Below are 19,030 nucleotides of genomic sequence, written 5' to 3' on the forward strand. Positions count from 1 at the left end.
AGTATTCACAGTGTGATTATTAGAAGTGGGGGGTTTTGAAGAGTATTTGGAGTCCCTTCCCTTTTGACACATACTTCCAGCTAGGATCTAAATGACAAAACACGTTAGTGATGGCCCATTACCGGGCGGTTTACTACTGCTCATTTTTTTTCACCTTAAAACAAAGCTTGTTATTAGCATAATGCTTCTTTTGGTCAGAGCCTGGTGCCTCCCCATGGGATGACTTAAGGGCCCCCCTAGGAGGGGGCCACGCCCGCCAGTTTAAAGACACCTGCTCTAAGTTGTTCTTACTTTTTTTTAACTAACTATATTTTGAATGTTAATCAGATTCTTCAATCGATTTCTAGGCACGTATAAAAGCCAATTGCCCTGTATTCAATCCCATCTCTTTGGTGATGGGTGCAAGTATTGATGTAAACGGAATAGGAGAAGCAAAATGGGTCTCACTAAATGGGCCCACTCTGCCTCCAACAGTAGTCGAGAGTTTCTGCCCCGTCTTCCTCCTGCCACCTCCAAGGGCCTCCTGAATCACAGACAAGCCTCGTGTAGACCAGAGACCATAGCTTTATAGTTCTTCTTCCTATGTACGGAATGACGTCTGTAACATGGAGCATAAGCAACCAAGATCAAGGGCATATTTTTGAAACATCATAGGGAGGGGTTGGGGATAAATACTTTTTGATTTCCTATAGATAAACTGACAGAGAATTCCTGTTATCCAGTATTTTAGGCTGTAAAAGACAGTAAATGTCAGATTTTCTAAAAGGTTACCCCCCTCTTCCTTGGCTGTCACGATTCCCAGCTGTTTTCAAGGGCTGACCTCTGCACCTGCCTAGGGGTGATCGGTCATTTTCACCTGTGATTTACTTAATGCTATTGGGGGTATTGTGGTACAGAAACTGTTTACAAAGAGCGCCCGCATGGATTGTTGCTCTAGAGCAGTGGTTCCCAACCTTTTGACTTCTGTGGACCCCCACTTCATCATTAATTGAACCCAGGGACCCCCACTGAATCATCATTGGAATCCGGGGACCCCCCCACTGAGTCATTACTGGAAGTTTGGGACCTAATTTGTCAACATTTATTAATATTTTTTAATTTTCTAAGCAGTCGCGGACCCCCTGAGAAGGCTTTGAGGACCCCCAGGGGTCCCCAGACCACAGGTTGGGAACCACTGCTCTAGAGGTCTGCTTAAGACGTCATGAGAACTACTTTGTCTCAGCTTCGGAGGCCGCTGTATGTACCTTTTGAGTGGGAACAGACCTTTCAAAGAAAAATACCTACATATTTAAGACAGACATCATAAGTGATAACACTGAGTTTAAATTAAGGATCATATTTTCAGTAGGTCGGCACTGTTCTCTGTATTACAGCTCTTTGTAGATTACTGGTTCCATTGGTGACAACATCAGCTATGACTTTGTGAGTTCAAGCATTTCACTTAAGCTCCCTGACCTAATCTGAAGGGTCCAATCGTTGGAGCAATAACTAAAATCATACCAACTCCTTCTACATGGTAGTAGCTGGCTGTGCTGATGATTATATCCCTGCATGGGAGGACTGATGATAAGTCTACTGTATTTCCACAGTATTTTGCTGTGGTCATTACTGTTTTTATTTTTACAGCTTTTTTGCGTCTCTCTCTCTCTCTCTTGAGATTTTTCATGCACCTGTTTTGTTTACTATGCTCCTCTGTTTTTTCTAATGCTCCTCAAATGTAGAGCTATGTGTTGCCAGTATGCTGCTTCAAAGCACACTCAGACATTTATCCCCAACTCTAGGCACGTTTTAGGTGACGGGACTCGCTTTCTAGCACTTGACATAAGAAATGGTCCTACGATATGTGGTCCCCTATGACTATATTCTGGTTTCTGCCCTGCAGAAATAATCTACCTTTCAATGACTGAATCTGCCCCAGAGGAGAACTGGGTTCCAGTGTGCCAGAAGTGGTAGGGATGTCTGATGAAAAAAGGACAACTTCTGTCTAGTTTCCATGTGCATCTTTGAATTTTACCAGGGCCACCACAGGTCTATGGCCGGTGCAAAAATGTCAGAGTTGAGCCTAGAATGAAGACACTGCCAGACCCCCACTTGGTGGCACTGGCAATCACAAGCAATTCTGGGGTTTCATGTGTCCATTGATGGCCCCGTGTAGTCGTCTGGTTGTCTCTGCAGAGAGTCATTTGGTAGAATGCTAAATGTCTACGACTGTGCACAGCACTGCCAACATTTAGTCAAATCTCAAGGCAGTCTCAAGGGCACCAAAAGACAAAGGCTCCATGTATGCCAACTTGACATACACCGCCTTATGTGACAAAGGGGGAGGTCGGGTTCCGGGCCAGTCCTGTTCTTCCTTCGGGGACTACTTACAAATGTTTGTGGCCTATCACGCAGGGCCCAAATCCCCCAGACCCACAGGCACGAGTTCCCTGGAATGTACTGGCAGGCCATGGCAGCACCAGCTTGCAAGAGTTCAAGTTAGAGGCACAATCTTTGGCTCGAGCTTCACCTACGAGGGCTTGGTCTTCTCTTCGTACTCCAGTATCACTTGCTTGATGTGCGAGAGCTTGTGGTGTAAATATTCGCATCGTCTCTTATCTTCCCGGTACCCAGGATATGTCTGTGAACAGAGACCAAAAAATAAACGTCAGGAGGAGAAATGGCTTTCACTGGGGAGACACTGCGGAGGGTAGAGGCAGAACAGGCCTGACTACTTCACACTAATGGCTTGTCTGAGAATTTAGCACAGGGGTTACTCCATCACAACGGGGACGGATATCCTGTACGCCGACATATAAATCCCATTATATTCTATGGGATTTATATTTTGGCGGACGGGATTTCTGTCAGCATTTTGTAGGAGTAACCCCTCTGCTAAATCCTGAATCAGGCCCTAAGCTCTGTGATGAGGGAATTATAGTTTTTTAAACACATACACCAAGGCAACAACCTGCATAGCTGCCCCTGCACGGATAAGAATATGAATGGGAGGCCTTTGAGCACAGTGACAATTCTTGAAATGACAATCCTGCAACGTAGGACTAGGCAAGCGCTTGAAAAATAGATCTGCTTTTATATATACTTCCAGAGATGACGTCAAACTGCGGAATAATGGATGCCCCCATGACACCTCTCCAGAACAACAATCTTTTTCCAGTGAAGCAGTTTTTGTTCCCAGAGGGCAGAACCATGTATGACATAACATAGCCTAACATAACGTATATTACACTGCAAGGTTCATCTCCAAATACGTTTCTTTGCGCTACTGAACTGAACAGATGTTTGCTGCTTGCCGCTTTTCGTCATGGTTTGCAGGAACAATGTACTAACAGGGTGGAATAAAGAGTATTTTAAGGGTTCCACATTTCCAGTCCACTAATTATCAAAGACTATTGCGAGTTTTTTTTATTTTTATTATTATTAAGTGTTGTTTCAGCTTCTCAAGAACTTTAGCCTCCGTTTGGTAGAGCAGCTTTTAAAGCGGAAAATCAAAATAAAGCCCGTTGTTCATTCATGCGATTTTATTCTAGCTCACTAAGGCGTAAGAGCATCTCAACCAGATGTGTGCGTTTTGCAGGTTTACAACAGAAGTTCACTTTACAGCGCATACAGCCTGCACAGGTTCGCCTGGCACCGGCCAATCGTGCGTCAGGGTCAAAGCTGCTTGCATGAAACCCCTGACGTGTTACCGTAGTGCGCCTGTAACACCAGCAATAGTCCTCTCTCCTGTGGGAACAAAACTGGTGGCACATCTAGTTGGATTTAGCATAGCTTGTCTCGATTTGCATACATCTGCCTGCAAGGCGTGGTATACGACAGATCTAATCTGAATTGAACATGAAATCTGAATCGCATGGCTGGACTCAAGTCCCCATCTTAGCTGCAAGCATGAAGGACAGCATTGACATCAGAGCACCGATTAAGTCTGCTGAATTCAACCATAGGTGGGCTCAATTGGTGCTTTGTCCCCCTAAACTTCTAAGATTGTCCACCCTTCCTGCCAAAATGTCACCAGTCTTTCTGTTCCAAGTTCTTTTGCACCCCAAAATATTAGAGTCCAATTGCGTTTTATGGTGATACTACAAAATATCTTCTTTCCAACTTAATTGTACTTCATATATGCCACATGATACTGCTTTGTTGCCTCGGGTCCACAACCACCTGGCTGGTCACACTGTGTGCCCACAATCCAAAGATTAGGGACAGGAACATACACTTACACAAATACACACTGCACAAAGGTACACAACACCCCGTCTAACACGAGAGAGAGTTTGGCATTCTTTACTCACTCAGTCAGTGACTCTCTTACATAAATGTAAATGTCTTTGCCCCCTGCTACCCCACACTCAGGAATAAGCCTTTACAAAGGGCACAAGAGAAGTCAATGGATTTATACTACAGGCTCAGCCAAAAAGTATCAGTTTTGCTACACACAGGCAGCCAGTGTGAGAAGCTTCCAATGATGCAAAAAGTGTCAATTTCCAGTGCTCGGTATTAAGTAGTCCACCCCAGAAGTAATTCTTCACCCTCAACTCACCCACGGCCTAGAGGCAATAACATAATGGAAACTCATCTTATCTTCTGAACTGAAAGGCGAGAAGATGGTATAAGATACAAGAGCTATAGACAGGTGAGAGAATAGTAAGATCCACAATTAAGATCTGCCTTATGATGAGGCAAGCGTTTTCAGTCTGGGTGCGAACTCTCAATGCAATACTATTCATCGTTATGTTTTAATCTCGCTCTGTATATAGGAGCAAGTTTAACTATGCGTTCTATGGTGCTTTAAGTAAAATCAAGCTCTGTCCTACTTGGAATGCCAACAAAGTTGTCCGGACCCTTATTTGTCTCAGAAACGTTATGACTGGTTTTTGGTCGGGCAACAACATTGCACGAAAGAGCACACTATGGGGCATATTTATGAGATGCTTGCGCTGCCGCTGCATCACATTAGTGATGCGGCAGCAGCGCAAACCTTTCAACCATATCAAAGAGGCTATGCAAAGCCCCTTAGTGTGGCTTCGAATGGTCTCAAAGCTATGGAGTAAGGATGCCTGTCTTACTATGCATGTGGGAGGCATTCAGTGGGTGTTGCGGAGGATGTTCCCACGCTACACCCATGGATTCTGACGCATCCCCAGATTTACAAGGACTTCTAAACCCAGGGAGGCATCAAAACCTTATGCCTCCCCAGGGGATGCGTAACGAGGAGAAATATCCTTATTTCTCCTCCTTTATCCCTCTTTCTATGTGTGCTGTATTGTGCAGCACTCTTTCTCCAACACACACAGAAAGAGAAAAAAGCCTCCCAGGATTGTCTTTGTGCAGGAGCTTGTCCCTTCCTGCTCAAAACAATCCTGCATGCAACGCAGACACCCCTGCACCATGATGCAAGGGTGCCTGCGTTGGCGGTAGGCAGCCCACTGTGCACCAGCGCAGGAAGAAAGGACAGGAATGTGCTGTATTCCTTTAATAGGGCACAATCCTGCCCTTTCCAAGTGATGCAGTGCTGCGCAGCAGTGACTTGCTGTGCTGCGCAGCACCACTTTCTCGTAAATCTGGGTCTATGTGTGTGTGATCTTCTAGAGCTCAGGATAAGAGGAGGTGAGGTGCAAACAGAAGGAACAAGCTGAGAGGTGCAGACTGAGTGTGACATAGGCATACAGAGCTGGGTGGTGAGATGATGGTTAAGACTCAGGGCCAAAGCCGAGTGGAGGAGGCTGAGGATATCAGGGTGAGGAAGCAAACTGAATGGAGTATCCGAAATGGAGGTGACAGAGGGAGAAAGCTGGCAAGGTGGGAGTTAAGAAGCCGTGAGAGGGGGTCAGGTTCAGATGAGGACTGCCTGAGGGCCGGACAATCGGGAACCCTAGACTCTAAGAAACAGAGTAACTTCTGAGACTATCTCAAGACGGACAGTGGAGTCTGGCTGTGGAGGTGCAGCACCAAAATAAGCAAAGAGTCTGTGACCGAATAACACTATGGAACTGATCTACCACTTCCTCCTTCTACTATGCATCTGGAAACAAAGGAAAAGCTTTCTAGCTATCAGTGGGGTTGTCATTATCAAAGACATCAAGGTTCAGGCCCACTGTGGTAATATTTTAGCATTTGTAAACTAGATATCTTTATATAGAAAATATACAGGTCTAGGTGTGTGACTCTAAGCAGGTCAATCATGATATTGAGAAAGGCCAGAAACTGACCACATTTCCATGAGTGGGAATCCCTTCTGGTGCATAAAACTGGTTCTCAATGAGTGAGATATGCTGGGAATGGCTCTTCGCTTGCTTGCAGAGAGCAGGCTCCACTCCCACTGAGTGAAGCTAGCTTTTAGAGAGTGAGGCCCTGCTATGAGTGCACGATCCTAACCCCAGCATGTGCAACGGCCTCCATGCGAGAGGTGCTTATCCAGTGTGCAAGGCTCAATCCCAACAAATGAGGATGAGTCTCACCTTGAACATTAAATAAAAGGTTCAAATAATAATTCAGGATTTTTTACTACCTTCGTGTAGGTGGTGGCACCTAGTGCCAAAGTGTCTATGACCACTCAGATGGTAAAACCTGCCGCTAGGGGCCACACCATTGACTTATTTCTTGTAACACAGGGTTTAGTGCACCACTGGTAGATAGGGGGCTTGAGGTACCGTAAGACCGAATGACTGGCTTTGTTAAAAGCGTGGCCGAGGTTTATATGAGACCTGTGCTTGGCGGTTCACCGACAGAAAGCTGCACTGCTGATGCTGCTTAGCAGAATTTGAGATGACAGCTGCGGCATTAGCATTTCCCAGGTCATGTGAAGTGCAGGCGCACGGCAGGCGCCATCCCTGTAATGCTCCTGGTAAGCTGAGCCGCTGGCAGGTGGGAGCAACGTTTCAGGAGGATTAGGGAACAATCTACCTTAAGACCGTCGCGCGCGGGATGCTGCGGGTGGGTGGTAACCAAAAGGTCATTCCCTCCAGGAAGCAAGTAATATGAATATCAGAATCAGACAATCTAAATGCACAAGGCTCTCAGAGGCAGTGTGTTGGGCCTGCCTTCTCATCCATTAATATCTAGTGACCATTACAGATTGCAATGCCACTGTAGGACATACCCTTCGCACCACTGATAGCGCATCTTCACAAGCCACGACCAGACAGCGTGCAATGGAAACATACTTCCGTAAAGTCCCTCTTCCAGCGGAAGACTGTGCATCACACAATGTCTCCCAAAACATAACACAACCAAAACCCTAAGCATCACGGAACGCTCCGTGTGTGCTGCTCCCAGCTGCTCATATTTTTTGCATTATTCTCAAGTAACCATAATTACTCCTACTCTGCAGGCCTCTCGCCCAGGGCTACACTCTTCAGTTTTCGCCTACAAATTCTAAAATTGATTTTGAATTTTCCTGATTTGTTTTCCTTCTTCTCTGTTTTTAAATAATTGCCATGGCTTACCACATCTTTCAGAAAAGTGACAAGCAAACCGAGTGTCTGATTTTGATGAGTTCTCAGTGCTGCTGTAATAGTTCAAATTCCACGACTTTTCCCTATAGGACTGCAAGCTGATGAAATTTAACAATAGGGCTGGGTCACACTGCTCTGTCCATAGTAACGCTTTTGGTCCCAGATCTATATGAGCACAGCAGAGATGTGTTGGTTAAACACGGCAAGGGCTATCTATATATTGACGATAAGAATAAAAATGCCTAATTAGATTCATAAATGTCACCAAATTTAAATGTGCTTTACCAGAATCTTCCTTCGTTTGTATTTGTTTTGAGAAGTCTTATTATTAGGGCCACTGGAATTATGTGGCAATGATAGGCGAGATTATGTGACCGCATAAAGAAAATTATGTGGCATAATGCATCACAATTAGTGAAACTATCATTTTGTTATTTTGACATCGCAACACCTACTAAAAGTGCCCGGATAAAGTTGCACGTCATTACTACCAGTTCAACATCTGAATGCAAAATCCGCAACTGAAAGGTTATCAAGTAACTTCTGCAAAGTGTCTGCCATTGCGTAGAATTACGTTTTAGCGCTCTTTTTTTAATAACTTCTGATCGTTCGAGCCTGAAATGAATTACACAGCAAATCTATAACTAAGCGAAAATGCTGTGCCTGTTGAAAGACATAATACTAAAATTATAATTGTACAAAATTCCTGATAATACCCGGAAGCCGGCTCAGTAACTTAAGCGCTTTCTGGTGACATTAGATGTCACTATTGAGTGACAGGTTCGAATCCTGACATGGCCAGCTCATCCTTTCATTCATCTGAGGCAGATAAAATGAATTACGTTACATTAAGTAAAATTAACACCTGTTATGTATAGTGCTTAGAAACTGAATGAATGCTGGAATGAATCACTACGTTGAAACAAGGTATTAGTATTATTTATTACTAATCCCTTCAAATGGGCAGGGGGCATTAATATGTTTAGATTAAGATGGCAACAGAAGCCCTTCAACGCATCAAACAACACTGGTATAACACCCTGGGGAGTATTAATGTAGGCGTCTACTGCACTGCTCTGACATGCAGATCAGACCAGAAGAGACAGCCGCTCACACCAGGCTTGCATCGATTCACCTCCAGTCGCCTACTGCGCCTTGTCAGACAGTAACGCTTCTGGGCATTGTGTGCTTGGGGTGAATGGGTCGTGCATGTGCTTTCCAATCCACGGCTTATTGTGCGACTTCAAGATATGATTATCAGCCCATGCAGGCCCTCAATCGCTCCTGGAGCTGGACAGGGTACATGTGAAAGGTAGAGCTCTCCTACAGACGCACTCTTTTTCCAGGCTGTAGCCTACAGAGGGGTGTGTTTGCAACCTATGGGTCACAACTTCAAAATCTGAGAGGGCCCCGTCAGCCTCTCATTTTTATAAGGTTGATTAAGGTGCAACAGAATAATTACATCATAATTTAGGAAACAACGGGCAACACCATCAACTATTGTCCTTAAGGTTATTTTCGGCTAAATGCAAACACCAATGTTTTTGTAGTTGAATTTGTTCCGCAAATGTTAAAGCTATAAATTAAATAAACTATTTTATTGTGCTAATTTCGTGGCCACGCATTTTAGGAACCAGGGTTTTGCTGCCCATCTCCTGGCATGCAACTGACTGTGCTCCGACCCACCGCCTATTCAGAATGCCCGAGAGGTTAAACACATGCAATACAGGCGGGTCAACCTGCCTCTGGTGACGAACTATGTCAGAAGCGCGGAGAACTCTGCCCTGGCTCTGGCCACACAGGGCTAGATATCGACACAAATATGTTCCCTGTTTCTCCGGGTGTCAATCTGACATGTCACCAACATCTTGATTCATATTTGGATAGTGAGCAAAAGGTGAGTGGAGCACCTCATTCCCACAGAGAGGATTTCCATCCCTCTCTCACTCGGAGGCGCTGCACACGAAGAAACATCTTCTGTTTACTAAAGGCGAGGGAAATTCGCCCACACCTTTCCCAAAAAGAATAAGGGATTTTACCTTTTTGAATTTCCTGTAGGCTGTCACAATTTTCTCCTCCAGCATCTGAAATTTGAAGAATAAAGCAAGTGGTCATACTGTGAAATGTAAGTGATAATGCTCTTCAGAGGCACTTCCTCCACACCACGAAGCACACACGTGCCCTCTTCTCAGGAGATTACATGTTATCAGTTTGGGCATCTGCCACAAAGAGCATAGCATGGCAACTTCTAGGAAGAAAAGTATGTTCAAACATGGACATCAGCACACAGACCACTGACAGGAGACTGACCACACGTGGTCAGACACAGGCATCTGACACGGCTATGCTTACTCATGTTCACCTAGGTACGCATTTGGACATCAGCACATAGCACACAAGGCAACGCCGGCGTCACTGGCTCAGGAGACCACGTATTTACCATCTTGGGCATCTGTACACAATACAAAACCAGCATCGTTTCAGTGGCTGGTATAGGCCAAACAACAATCACACCTAGTATGGAGATCATGTATGCTCAGTTCTGGATATCATCACATGAGAGAACACCACTGCCATCTTTGCATCTTCCACAGACACCATGTGTGTTCAACCTTGAACATCAATACACAGAACCACATCTGGACCACCTTACCCGCAGCCAACACTCGATAAAACCGAGATATTCCTCCACTCAATAATAGGCGTGTTAGCCTCTCAGGTAAGAAGCATGATCAGTCTCAAGACATTTGCATGTAGATCAAACATTGTGCCACATACAAGTGCACACAATACCAAGACTGTGCAACATACATTCATGCACAGAACTAAGACGGTGCCAGATGAAAGGTGAACTTGGGTCTCTTGGATGTCATAGATTGGAGGGATGCAAAAATGACAGCTGGAAACCTAGACATCTCTGCAAGGCTCCATTTAATTCAAGTATATGTACAGAGCGAACTCTGCACCATAACACCTCCGGACAATGGGTACGGTCCCAGCACTCAGATGGTACAGATGCCAGACTTCTAATGGAGATTTAACCAACATAATCTCGGAGGGTGGAGGGACTCAAGCATACCAGTCTTCTGTATTCCTAACTTTGGCAAGGGTCCTCTAAGTCCCCAATCAGTGTTGTAACGAAAATGGAGGGGGCTCCCTGCAAAGAACATCGAGGGGCCCCCCTTCAGACTCACTCAGACCTGGTTCTGGGCTGAGGGTGCCCCTTGGAGTTTGGATGCCCCATCCCCGCACTGCAGGGGCTGCGGGGGCCTTTGTTACACCACTGTCCCCAATGACTTCTATTAGGTTAGGCCTGGCATTCCCTGGAATTATGAAGGAAGAGGGTTACCTCCCATTGACTGCCTAGCCTCTCATTGGCCTTGGATGTCTCCTGGCTTAGTTTGATATTGCTAAACACTAGAGCTCTGCTCTTTCCTTTAGGGAGTGGCTTCAGGGAATGGAATGGATACTGCGCTGTGTTTTAAAAAACTGTTTACCATGTTAGAGGTTGCCCCAACAGCATGCAAAGGTTTGCCCCACTCTGGGGTTCCATAGGGAATTGCCCCAGTTTCATAATGTGAAATTGACCTTAAATGTAACATTGTATAGGGTATACCGACTGCTGTTTCATAAATATCTTCTCGGTTGCTGTGCCACATATTGTTCTATAATGCTTCACTATTGTACAAATACCAATAAAATGTTATATAAAAAGAGATGGTGGCAACTACATTTAGACACTGCACCAAGGGGGAGCCACATACATTTGCACATAATACCAACGTTCCACCCACATGTGTGCACATTATCAAGAAGGTGCCATATACATTTTCAAGAAGGGGTAACATATTCAAGAGACGAGGTGGCATTAAACAAACATATCAACCACACAGAATCACAACAGTGCCACCATCTCAAGATAGCATCTGTGATCAAGCAGACATTATTATTATGGCGACCACTGCCATACACTCGGCAGACACAGTGGAACCAACCTCGGTTTCTACAAGGAGCCCTGCAGTGCAACATACGTGAGAGAAGACAAGTGACGACATTCACACTGTGGCTGCTTTCACAGTAATACGCTTCACGTTTGCTCGTGGTCTGGGTTTCTCTCACTCAGGAGACATACCGTTTTCCAGCTCTGTCTCTTCCCATTCAAACAAACTTACACTCTCGGATTGCTAAGCCTTGGCAAGGATCTCCCTGGGCCTCTCATAATTGGAATACATTTTGAAAAATTGTCTGCCTTCCCTTCATCTTCAGTCAGGTTCCCTGATCTAATAAATCTCACGTATCCTCTCACCTCCGCCTTTTCATGTCTGATGGCACTCCAGCAGGACTTTAAAAGAAGACCACCTTCTCCACTGCTTGAGGTCCACACGCCTCCCCCCTCAATGGTGACCCGCCTGCATCCCCTGCTCTCACCTTGTGCTCAGATGATCCTGGCTTCAGCTTCTTCATTCTGGACCCCAGCTGTATGAACCTCTCCATCACTTTGCTGATCTTGGAGTGGAGGTCTAGATACTCGGTATAATCTGCATCAAAATCTTCTTCATAGCCTTGTCGCTGTTCTGGCGAAGTGATTGCACTGTACTTTCTGACAAAGACATAATCACCATCAGTCACTCAGGTAGAACTGGTAAGGAATAGGTTCATGCCTCTCCAGCAGCAGACAGAGTAGCATCGAAAAACTGCGAAACTTACTAGGCCTTGAAATATCCAATAGCCAGAAATGCCCTTAGCAGATGCATTTTCATAAAGCCCACCAATGTTAGAACCCCATCAACCCCCTACACACTTACAGGAGCAGGACAGAATCATCACATTTAGAGTGTGCAGTTACAAAAACAGGGCAGATGCATCACACTTAACGGTATCTCCAGATTCAGGTGCCTTTCTTGATTACATAAGAGCAAGGCTGCCCCGCTGGTACACAGTTCTCTAAAAGGGATCGTTCAAGCCCAGTGTTCGTACTGTGCATTTACCAGAAATACAATCCTTCTTGAAAACACTACTCGAAGACTATGCCGAGGGTCATCCTTCCTGGATGGATGCTGCTAAACGGCCTACATTCCCTGAACAGTTGAAAGAAGTTATGTTAGATGTGTATATGATATTTTTATAGCACTAGCCTAGCCAAGAGCCAAGGTTACTAAATATAAATATATCCTAACATGTCTTTAATATCTGAATGAGGGATCTCAGCCTCTCCCGCTCCTGTCTGCGTCATTCACGTGCAGCAGCCTGGTCCATTCACTTGCACTGGGAAAGCTGAACTGCATGAAGGAGGCAGTGGAGGGTGGAAATGCGCTCGGAGAGCACTGAAGGCTTCGTTCACAACCAGGATCTGTATTTGTGGGTACTGCCACAGCATGAAAAAGGGTAACATCAACATTTATGGGCAGATCCAGGTCTCCAGGCACCTTTCGAATCAACGCAAGAAGACAATATGGAGCCCAGTTTATTTGATACAGCGGTCATGCCTAGAACACTTCAATACTACATGGAACTGTCTACAAGCAGCGGTGGTGGGCTGGGAGCAGGCTGAGCTTGAAATCAGCAAAATTATACATTACATACTAGGACACAGAGTTCAATCAATCAATCAATCAAAGCATTTGTAAAGCACACTACTCACCCGTGAGGGTATCACAGCGCTGAGAGTTGGCACCCATGCCTATATTTTCAGGGTAACACCGAGTACACACAGTCATTAATTTACATTCACTGTATTTGAAGAAACGTTTCTTGATCTCTTGGAACTCTGGCAACGATCCGGCCTCCTGTACCTATGCTAGTCACCCCTGGGCCTGCACTGCTCACCCCTGTTCTATGATGCGGCCTACAGAGGGGTCAGAAAAAGTGCCCGGGGTCCTCACTATTCTGATCTGTCTGTGTCAGTGACCACTTTGGCATGCTCCTTCGCAGAACTAACTTGGTTTCCAGGAGCTAGAACGTCAATCCCTACCGGCAGTGGCATGGTTAGGAATCAAACAGCGCTCTACATGATGTTGACAACAACTGACTATTACCAAAGTATCTGACTGCCCGGTGGATGCTTAGAGTGTGGATAGAAAGCTGCAAGCCCATGAGGTGGCACACACGGTTAGAGACACTGCACTTTCTCCACATTTTGACAAAGAACACTCCACAACCTAATAGTATAACATGTGGAGCAAAGAAGCAGGCCTCTCCCTTTGTATTTCTGGGTCAAGCGCTATGTTGCTGCTTTTTATATATTGCCAGTGAATAACTCCCTTTTCATTTTACACTTTGGCACCGTGAGGTGGTGTACAGATGAGGCTTTACTCCCAGCAATGTGGCTGGAGCAAAGTTGACCTGAGGTGTTTCGAAAAATCCCATGAAATTATAAATTATTGTATGGAAACAAAGTCTGACTTTTGACTCGTAATGAACATCCACTTTGATGTGTACTCTTTATTCGCTTTTCCCAGCAAGATGAACAAACAAAGTATTACATATCACCAGGTGACCAGTGTGCAGCATAAATAATTGTAAACACCATATTCGTGGGTGTCAATTATTATTTTCTTTAAATAAACTTGACAGACAACTAAGGCTTGCAGGTCACACTTTTTTACATCTCTCCACCTTATCCTCCTATCTTCAACTTTGATAGCATGCAAGATCATTCTGAATTGAAAGCAAATGTCTCAGAATGCACTTTAAGTGTATATTATCGAATAGCTTAATTATACAGAAAGTGTGGTAATGACTCCTGTTTCATTTTTTATAACATATGACTTCCTTATGAGTGTGTTGCATATAAAGGTAAACAGACAGGTCACCTTCTGGAACCTCTGCCCGTAAATCACTCACCTCGCCCTACCGTTTGATCCACACCTGGTAGTTCACTGCTATTGCCTCAGGCAAACAAGGGAGTAACTTATCTAGATGCTGGTAAAATCCTACGAGTTCAACTGAACTACTAGTTATCTGTGGGCGTCCCTCTCATTTGAAGTCCTCCTACTGAGAAGGCGAGTTTTTTATATTCTATGTTGAGGTTTTGTAGGATATCACAGACATAGAATCACCGGAGCAGGTGCTCTCGAACGTGCCCTGTCCAATAAGACAATCAATAACAGTTCCCCAACAACCGCCGACACCCCTGACAGTGATCGCAAAGGACATTTAAAAAGAGTATTCTCCAGGGCATCCCCGTGTCTGCTGAGAATGGGAGGCTGATTCACAGAAACATATCTGAAATGTTCAGAAAACTGATAATCTTTCATCATAAGCCGGAGGGAGGATCCGAGTGCCTTAAAATGTAGGGGACACCAAGGGCTATTTGTGCAAAGGCGTCTGTCGGAGTTACCTATAGCACCTCCTGGCCTTTGCTCGATCTCCTGAAACTAGGTAAAAGTAACAAGTAACTTCTGACCCATCTCTCCAGGCTCCTCCTCCCAGCTACCTCACATTATCCATTCTTTGGCACCCACATTCTATTTATGACATCACAGGTAATTCAGCGCTGGCTGATTACACTAGGAAACAGTACACGCCGAGACTTACTCCTAAAAGATCAATTCTGCATAGGAGGCTGTGGGGAGTACAGCATGACTCTTGCTGCAACAGTAACTCTCTTGCGAGCACTAGAATCTTTACCTTCACAGTCATTCGCAATCACAATCACCTTCACAATCCTTCGCAAGTAGAGATAGTTCAAAGGCACATTTCGAACAAAGTAAACCAAGAATAAGGTTAAACTGATGCAGTCTGTTGCAGTTACAAAAGTAACAACCCCAATTTATCGGCATAGCTTAACTGTATTAATATGAGGAGGCTGGGTGATGTGTAGGACAAACTGAGGAGCGGAATTAGTAGCAGTGCAACTCTAGCGATCAAAAAATAATGCGAGGAGCCCCCGTTTGTTTGTGATATTTTCTCCCGCAAACCTTTCATATTCCCCAAAGTAAATAGGGCGCCGACCCAAGCTTTTTGTGATCACCCAGACAACTGTCAGTTCCTCTCTTCCGCTTCACTGAACAGAAACAGGGCCGGACTGGCCGTAGCGGGCGCTTAACCGGGAGGCTGAAAAAGTTGGGGCCGATTTTGCAGCGGTGGGGGCCGGTTTTGTTACTGAGGGCTGGTTTTGCAGAGGTTCTGCAATATCGGCCTCCAGTAACAAAAGCAGCAGTGCTTGACACTTGCTCACCCCCCACCCCAGGGGTAGGGGGAGAGGGGGCAGACAAAATTGCCAGGGTTGCTTTCCGTGCACAGAAAACTCAATAGGGAGTTAACCTGGTATCCCAGCAGTTTCGAAAAGGGCCCCTACAGAGAGAAGAAAGAAATTCAGCCTTTCCCCATTCCTTTATCAACAAAAATTACTAACAATAAAGATTCCAGAATATCCATTTGTTGATGTCTTGGTTTCGAGACCTATTGTGACATCATCATTCACGATAGAAGGAGGCACAATCTGACTGGCCACTAGGTGTCTCTGTTGCAATGGATTTAGAGTGTTGATTTACAGAATCGAGTCTGTAAATCGTGCATGACAACCAGCCCGCCGTGCAAGCATCAGCAGACTCCCAACTACTGCATGTTAAGGCTCAGCAACTGGCATCTAGGCCAAGCCATGTAATTTGGGGTCCCTTGTTCCCACTTTTTATGTCGCCCTTTGGCCATTTAAACGTGATACACTGCTGGGAAGGAGGAGGCGGGGGTTACATTGGAGTGGAGACAGAAGTTGGGAAGGTAAATGGGCTTGAGAGGGGAAATGGCGGAAAGGAAGACGATGTTAGATTGCGTGGTACTCAATCCAAATTAAAATCCAATAGAAATCCGAGGGTGGACAGAGGAGTGAAAGGATGGACCTACAAAAAGGACCCAGATTACAGGACATGGGAAGATGGACAGGGTCACGCAGTGACATGATCAGAGAGATCTTTCAGGAGGAGGGGCGATGCCCCTGCGCCGCCACACTCAAGGCAGTCATGACTTTGTACCTGCTGCAGGTGCTTCGGTTTCCCGGAACACACAATGCTCTGGGGCGCAGGTTTGCAGATTTTGATCTGTACGGACGGTGTCACTTTCGGAAACCAACCTCGTGCTCATCAGATGGGGGAGACGGACAGCCGTGCTGGGTTACAGGCAGGATACTCGTTGAGTCCGTGGCTCACACCTCAGTGTGTGCTGCTATCGCTACGGCTGGTCTGACTGCCCCTGTTTCTGGGCATATTCTGTAAAATGTTGTTCTGCTTAGTGATGCCTACGGCTACGTCTGGGAACAAGTCGCCCACAATCCTCAGCCCACCCAAGGGCGTCATTAGATTCGGTGATCCGTGCAGATATAACCATGTTAAGCTCCCAGCCTGTGCTCCGGGTAGGGTATCTGCCAATATCCGGTTGTGTGTCAACAGGTGGATGCTGAACTGCAACAAAACCGAGCAGCTCCTGGTGACAGCCAAACTGCACACTCCTTGAAAGCCTCCGTCAGCCAGGAAGTCCTGTTCCATGCACAGAATACAAGCAAACGACTAAGCGCACTTTATGCAGTGACTGTTCCCTGTCGCCACAGGCCTCATGGCGCTTTATCAGCAAATCAAACCAGCGGGTGTTTTGCATTAAGCGTGCCATTCCCACGCGCTTCATGAAGTCCCTCGCCCTGCAGCACACCCCATGCCACATGTTGACTTCTGCAAAGTCTTTTAAACTGCCGCTCTCTAAACACTGTTTACACAACGACAGGCGGTTCCGAAGATTTTGTGCACATCCAGCGAGTGCTTCTGGCAGAGACTGTTCTCTTGAAAGCCAAGTCCCTGGTTGAGAATGCAGCTGCACAGCCCCGCTGTGCATAGAAGGAAACAGCCCCTCCTGTTCTACCTGCTGGCTTGGGCCTTGGTGTTTTTGCCTTGCCATGTGTCGCAGCAACAAGACTCGACGTTTCAGGTGCATTGCTTTTTAACAGGGTTGGTTCTCTGGGAAGAAAAGCCTTGCGCTTGGAACTGCTTCTAGAAAATGATTCACTTTACTCTGCAGCTCTTTGTCAACTCCTGTTTTTTGAGCCATCGACAGCTTTCTGGTGGATGCAACAGAAAAGTGGGTACAGAGAAGCAGACAACCTAATCCTATCAACAAACTCGATGGTCCTCGTGCCACCTCCTTCCTTCCAATGTAAAATACTTTTGTAAGCTGCTGCAGCTCCCGCAACAAAGTCCCTTGCACACCTCAACCAATCTGGACCCCGCAGGACACACTGAGAGCCTCTTTAGTCACCCATCAGGATAGGTTGAGAAAAAATCAGGTTCAGCTGAAGGTTAGATGTTTGCATCTACTGGATAGATCACCAGGAGCGTGGCCGTTTCGGCTCCCAACCGGCGTAGCCACCAGACCAACCCACCAAATGACAAAACCACATTCCATGTGGCATTATACTTATTGCCAAGCAGGAACACACACAACAGAGGGAAACACGATGCGACATCAGCCCACACCAGACCGCTGTCTTTTTACACAGAGGGGGCTGGAGCCTGAAGCAGGTGTGGTTGAGAGGCACCTTGGGGTTTTATTCTTACTACCCACCGAACGGGGCTGGGCAAAAAAAACATACTTGGCCCACTTTCCCCAGAATGGGTTTACAGTAAATAGTCCTTGGGTGGTGAGGTACAGTACTGGCATTTGCTTATGACACACTCGCTGCCTGTGAGCCTAAGAGGTACCAATACAGACGACGGCAAACACCACCGGTGCTTTCATTTTGACTGAGTTCAAAGAGAGGACATGGGAACCTGGTACTACGTACAAAAGAAGCAACTTGTTTTGTCAAGTGTATAATTAATTTTGCTCTACTTTTTTACTCATATGGGTAATCTGATAAAACTGTTGTTATGTAAACGTTATATATGTATGGGCTAGTTTTAGGGACAGGTGAACTTGTTCACCTCTTCTCAGCATCATCGGTGCCCCACTTCCTAGTCAGAAGGAAACGTGGAAGTTCCCTACACTGCAATGTGCTTCCCTATTTGTTTATACAGCTCTGGAGTATTTGGTAGCTATGTTCCAGAGCCACAGCATAAAAGTACAAAACATATCACTTGCTGTGAAATGTATAATAAGTATTTTAAGTGCAGGAGTAATGTTGGAGTAAGTACCCAGGGCAGTCGCAAATAATGAGTGAATCGACTATTAATTGAAGCTACGTGTTTAAAATCAGGCTTGTGTTGCCTGTATTTTTTCATCCATATTAGAATACAGAGAATGGTGTTCCCTCCTCCTTTCTGTGTGGTCAGCAGCAGCCATGCCAGGCCTTGTGAGGCAAATGACAGAGCTGGCTCGGCAGGGTGCGGGGGAACCATGCTCGCTTCTCGGCGCTCTGCCCCTCCGAGCCCGCCCTGGGCTTCCTCGCCAGGGCCTGTGGGTGGAGGTGTGCGCTTCGCAGAGACGCGCGGCAGGTACACGCGCCGTAGGCAGCAGCTGGCACGCATTACCAAGAGACCTACCTCTGCACGCAGAAATACTGCGCTGTGAAAAAATGCTCCCTCGTCACTAGCCTGGGGGGTCTCCTGGCAGGGGACAGGGAGCACAGGAGAGAATGTTTGCGTTTGTTTTTC

The 19,030-nt window shown here is 45.9% G+C and overlaps 1 protein-coding gene across 1 annotated transcript in view; it reads right to left on the reverse strand.

Moving 5' to 3' along the window:
- Positions 1 to 299: 299 nt before the first annotated feature.
- ELL3 (elongation factor for RNA polymerase II 3) overlaps positions 300 to 19,030 on the reverse strand; it is a 171,353-nt gene continuing 152,622 nt past the window's right edge. Inside the window, exons 10-12 of the mRNA XM_069222630.1 lie at positions 11,883 to 12,054; positions 9,494 to 9,538; positions 300 to 2,620 (exon numbers count right to left, since the gene is read on the reverse strand). Coding sequence (XP_069078731.1) covers positions 2,510 to 2,620; positions 9,494 to 9,538; positions 11,883 to 12,054 — 328 coding nt within the window. The 3' untranslated portion in view covers positions 300 to 2,509. The remainder of the gene's footprint in view (positions 2,621 to 9,493; positions 9,539 to 11,882; positions 12,055 to 19,030) is intronic.

Source organism: Pleurodeles waltl, chromosome 3_1 (assembly GCF_031143425.1).
Source record: "Pleurodeles waltl isolate 20211129_DDA chromosome 3_1, aPleWal1.hap1.20221129, whole genome shotgun sequence".
NCBI lineage: Eukaryota > Metazoa > Chordata > Amphibia > Caudata > Salamandridae > Pleurodeles > Pleurodeles waltl.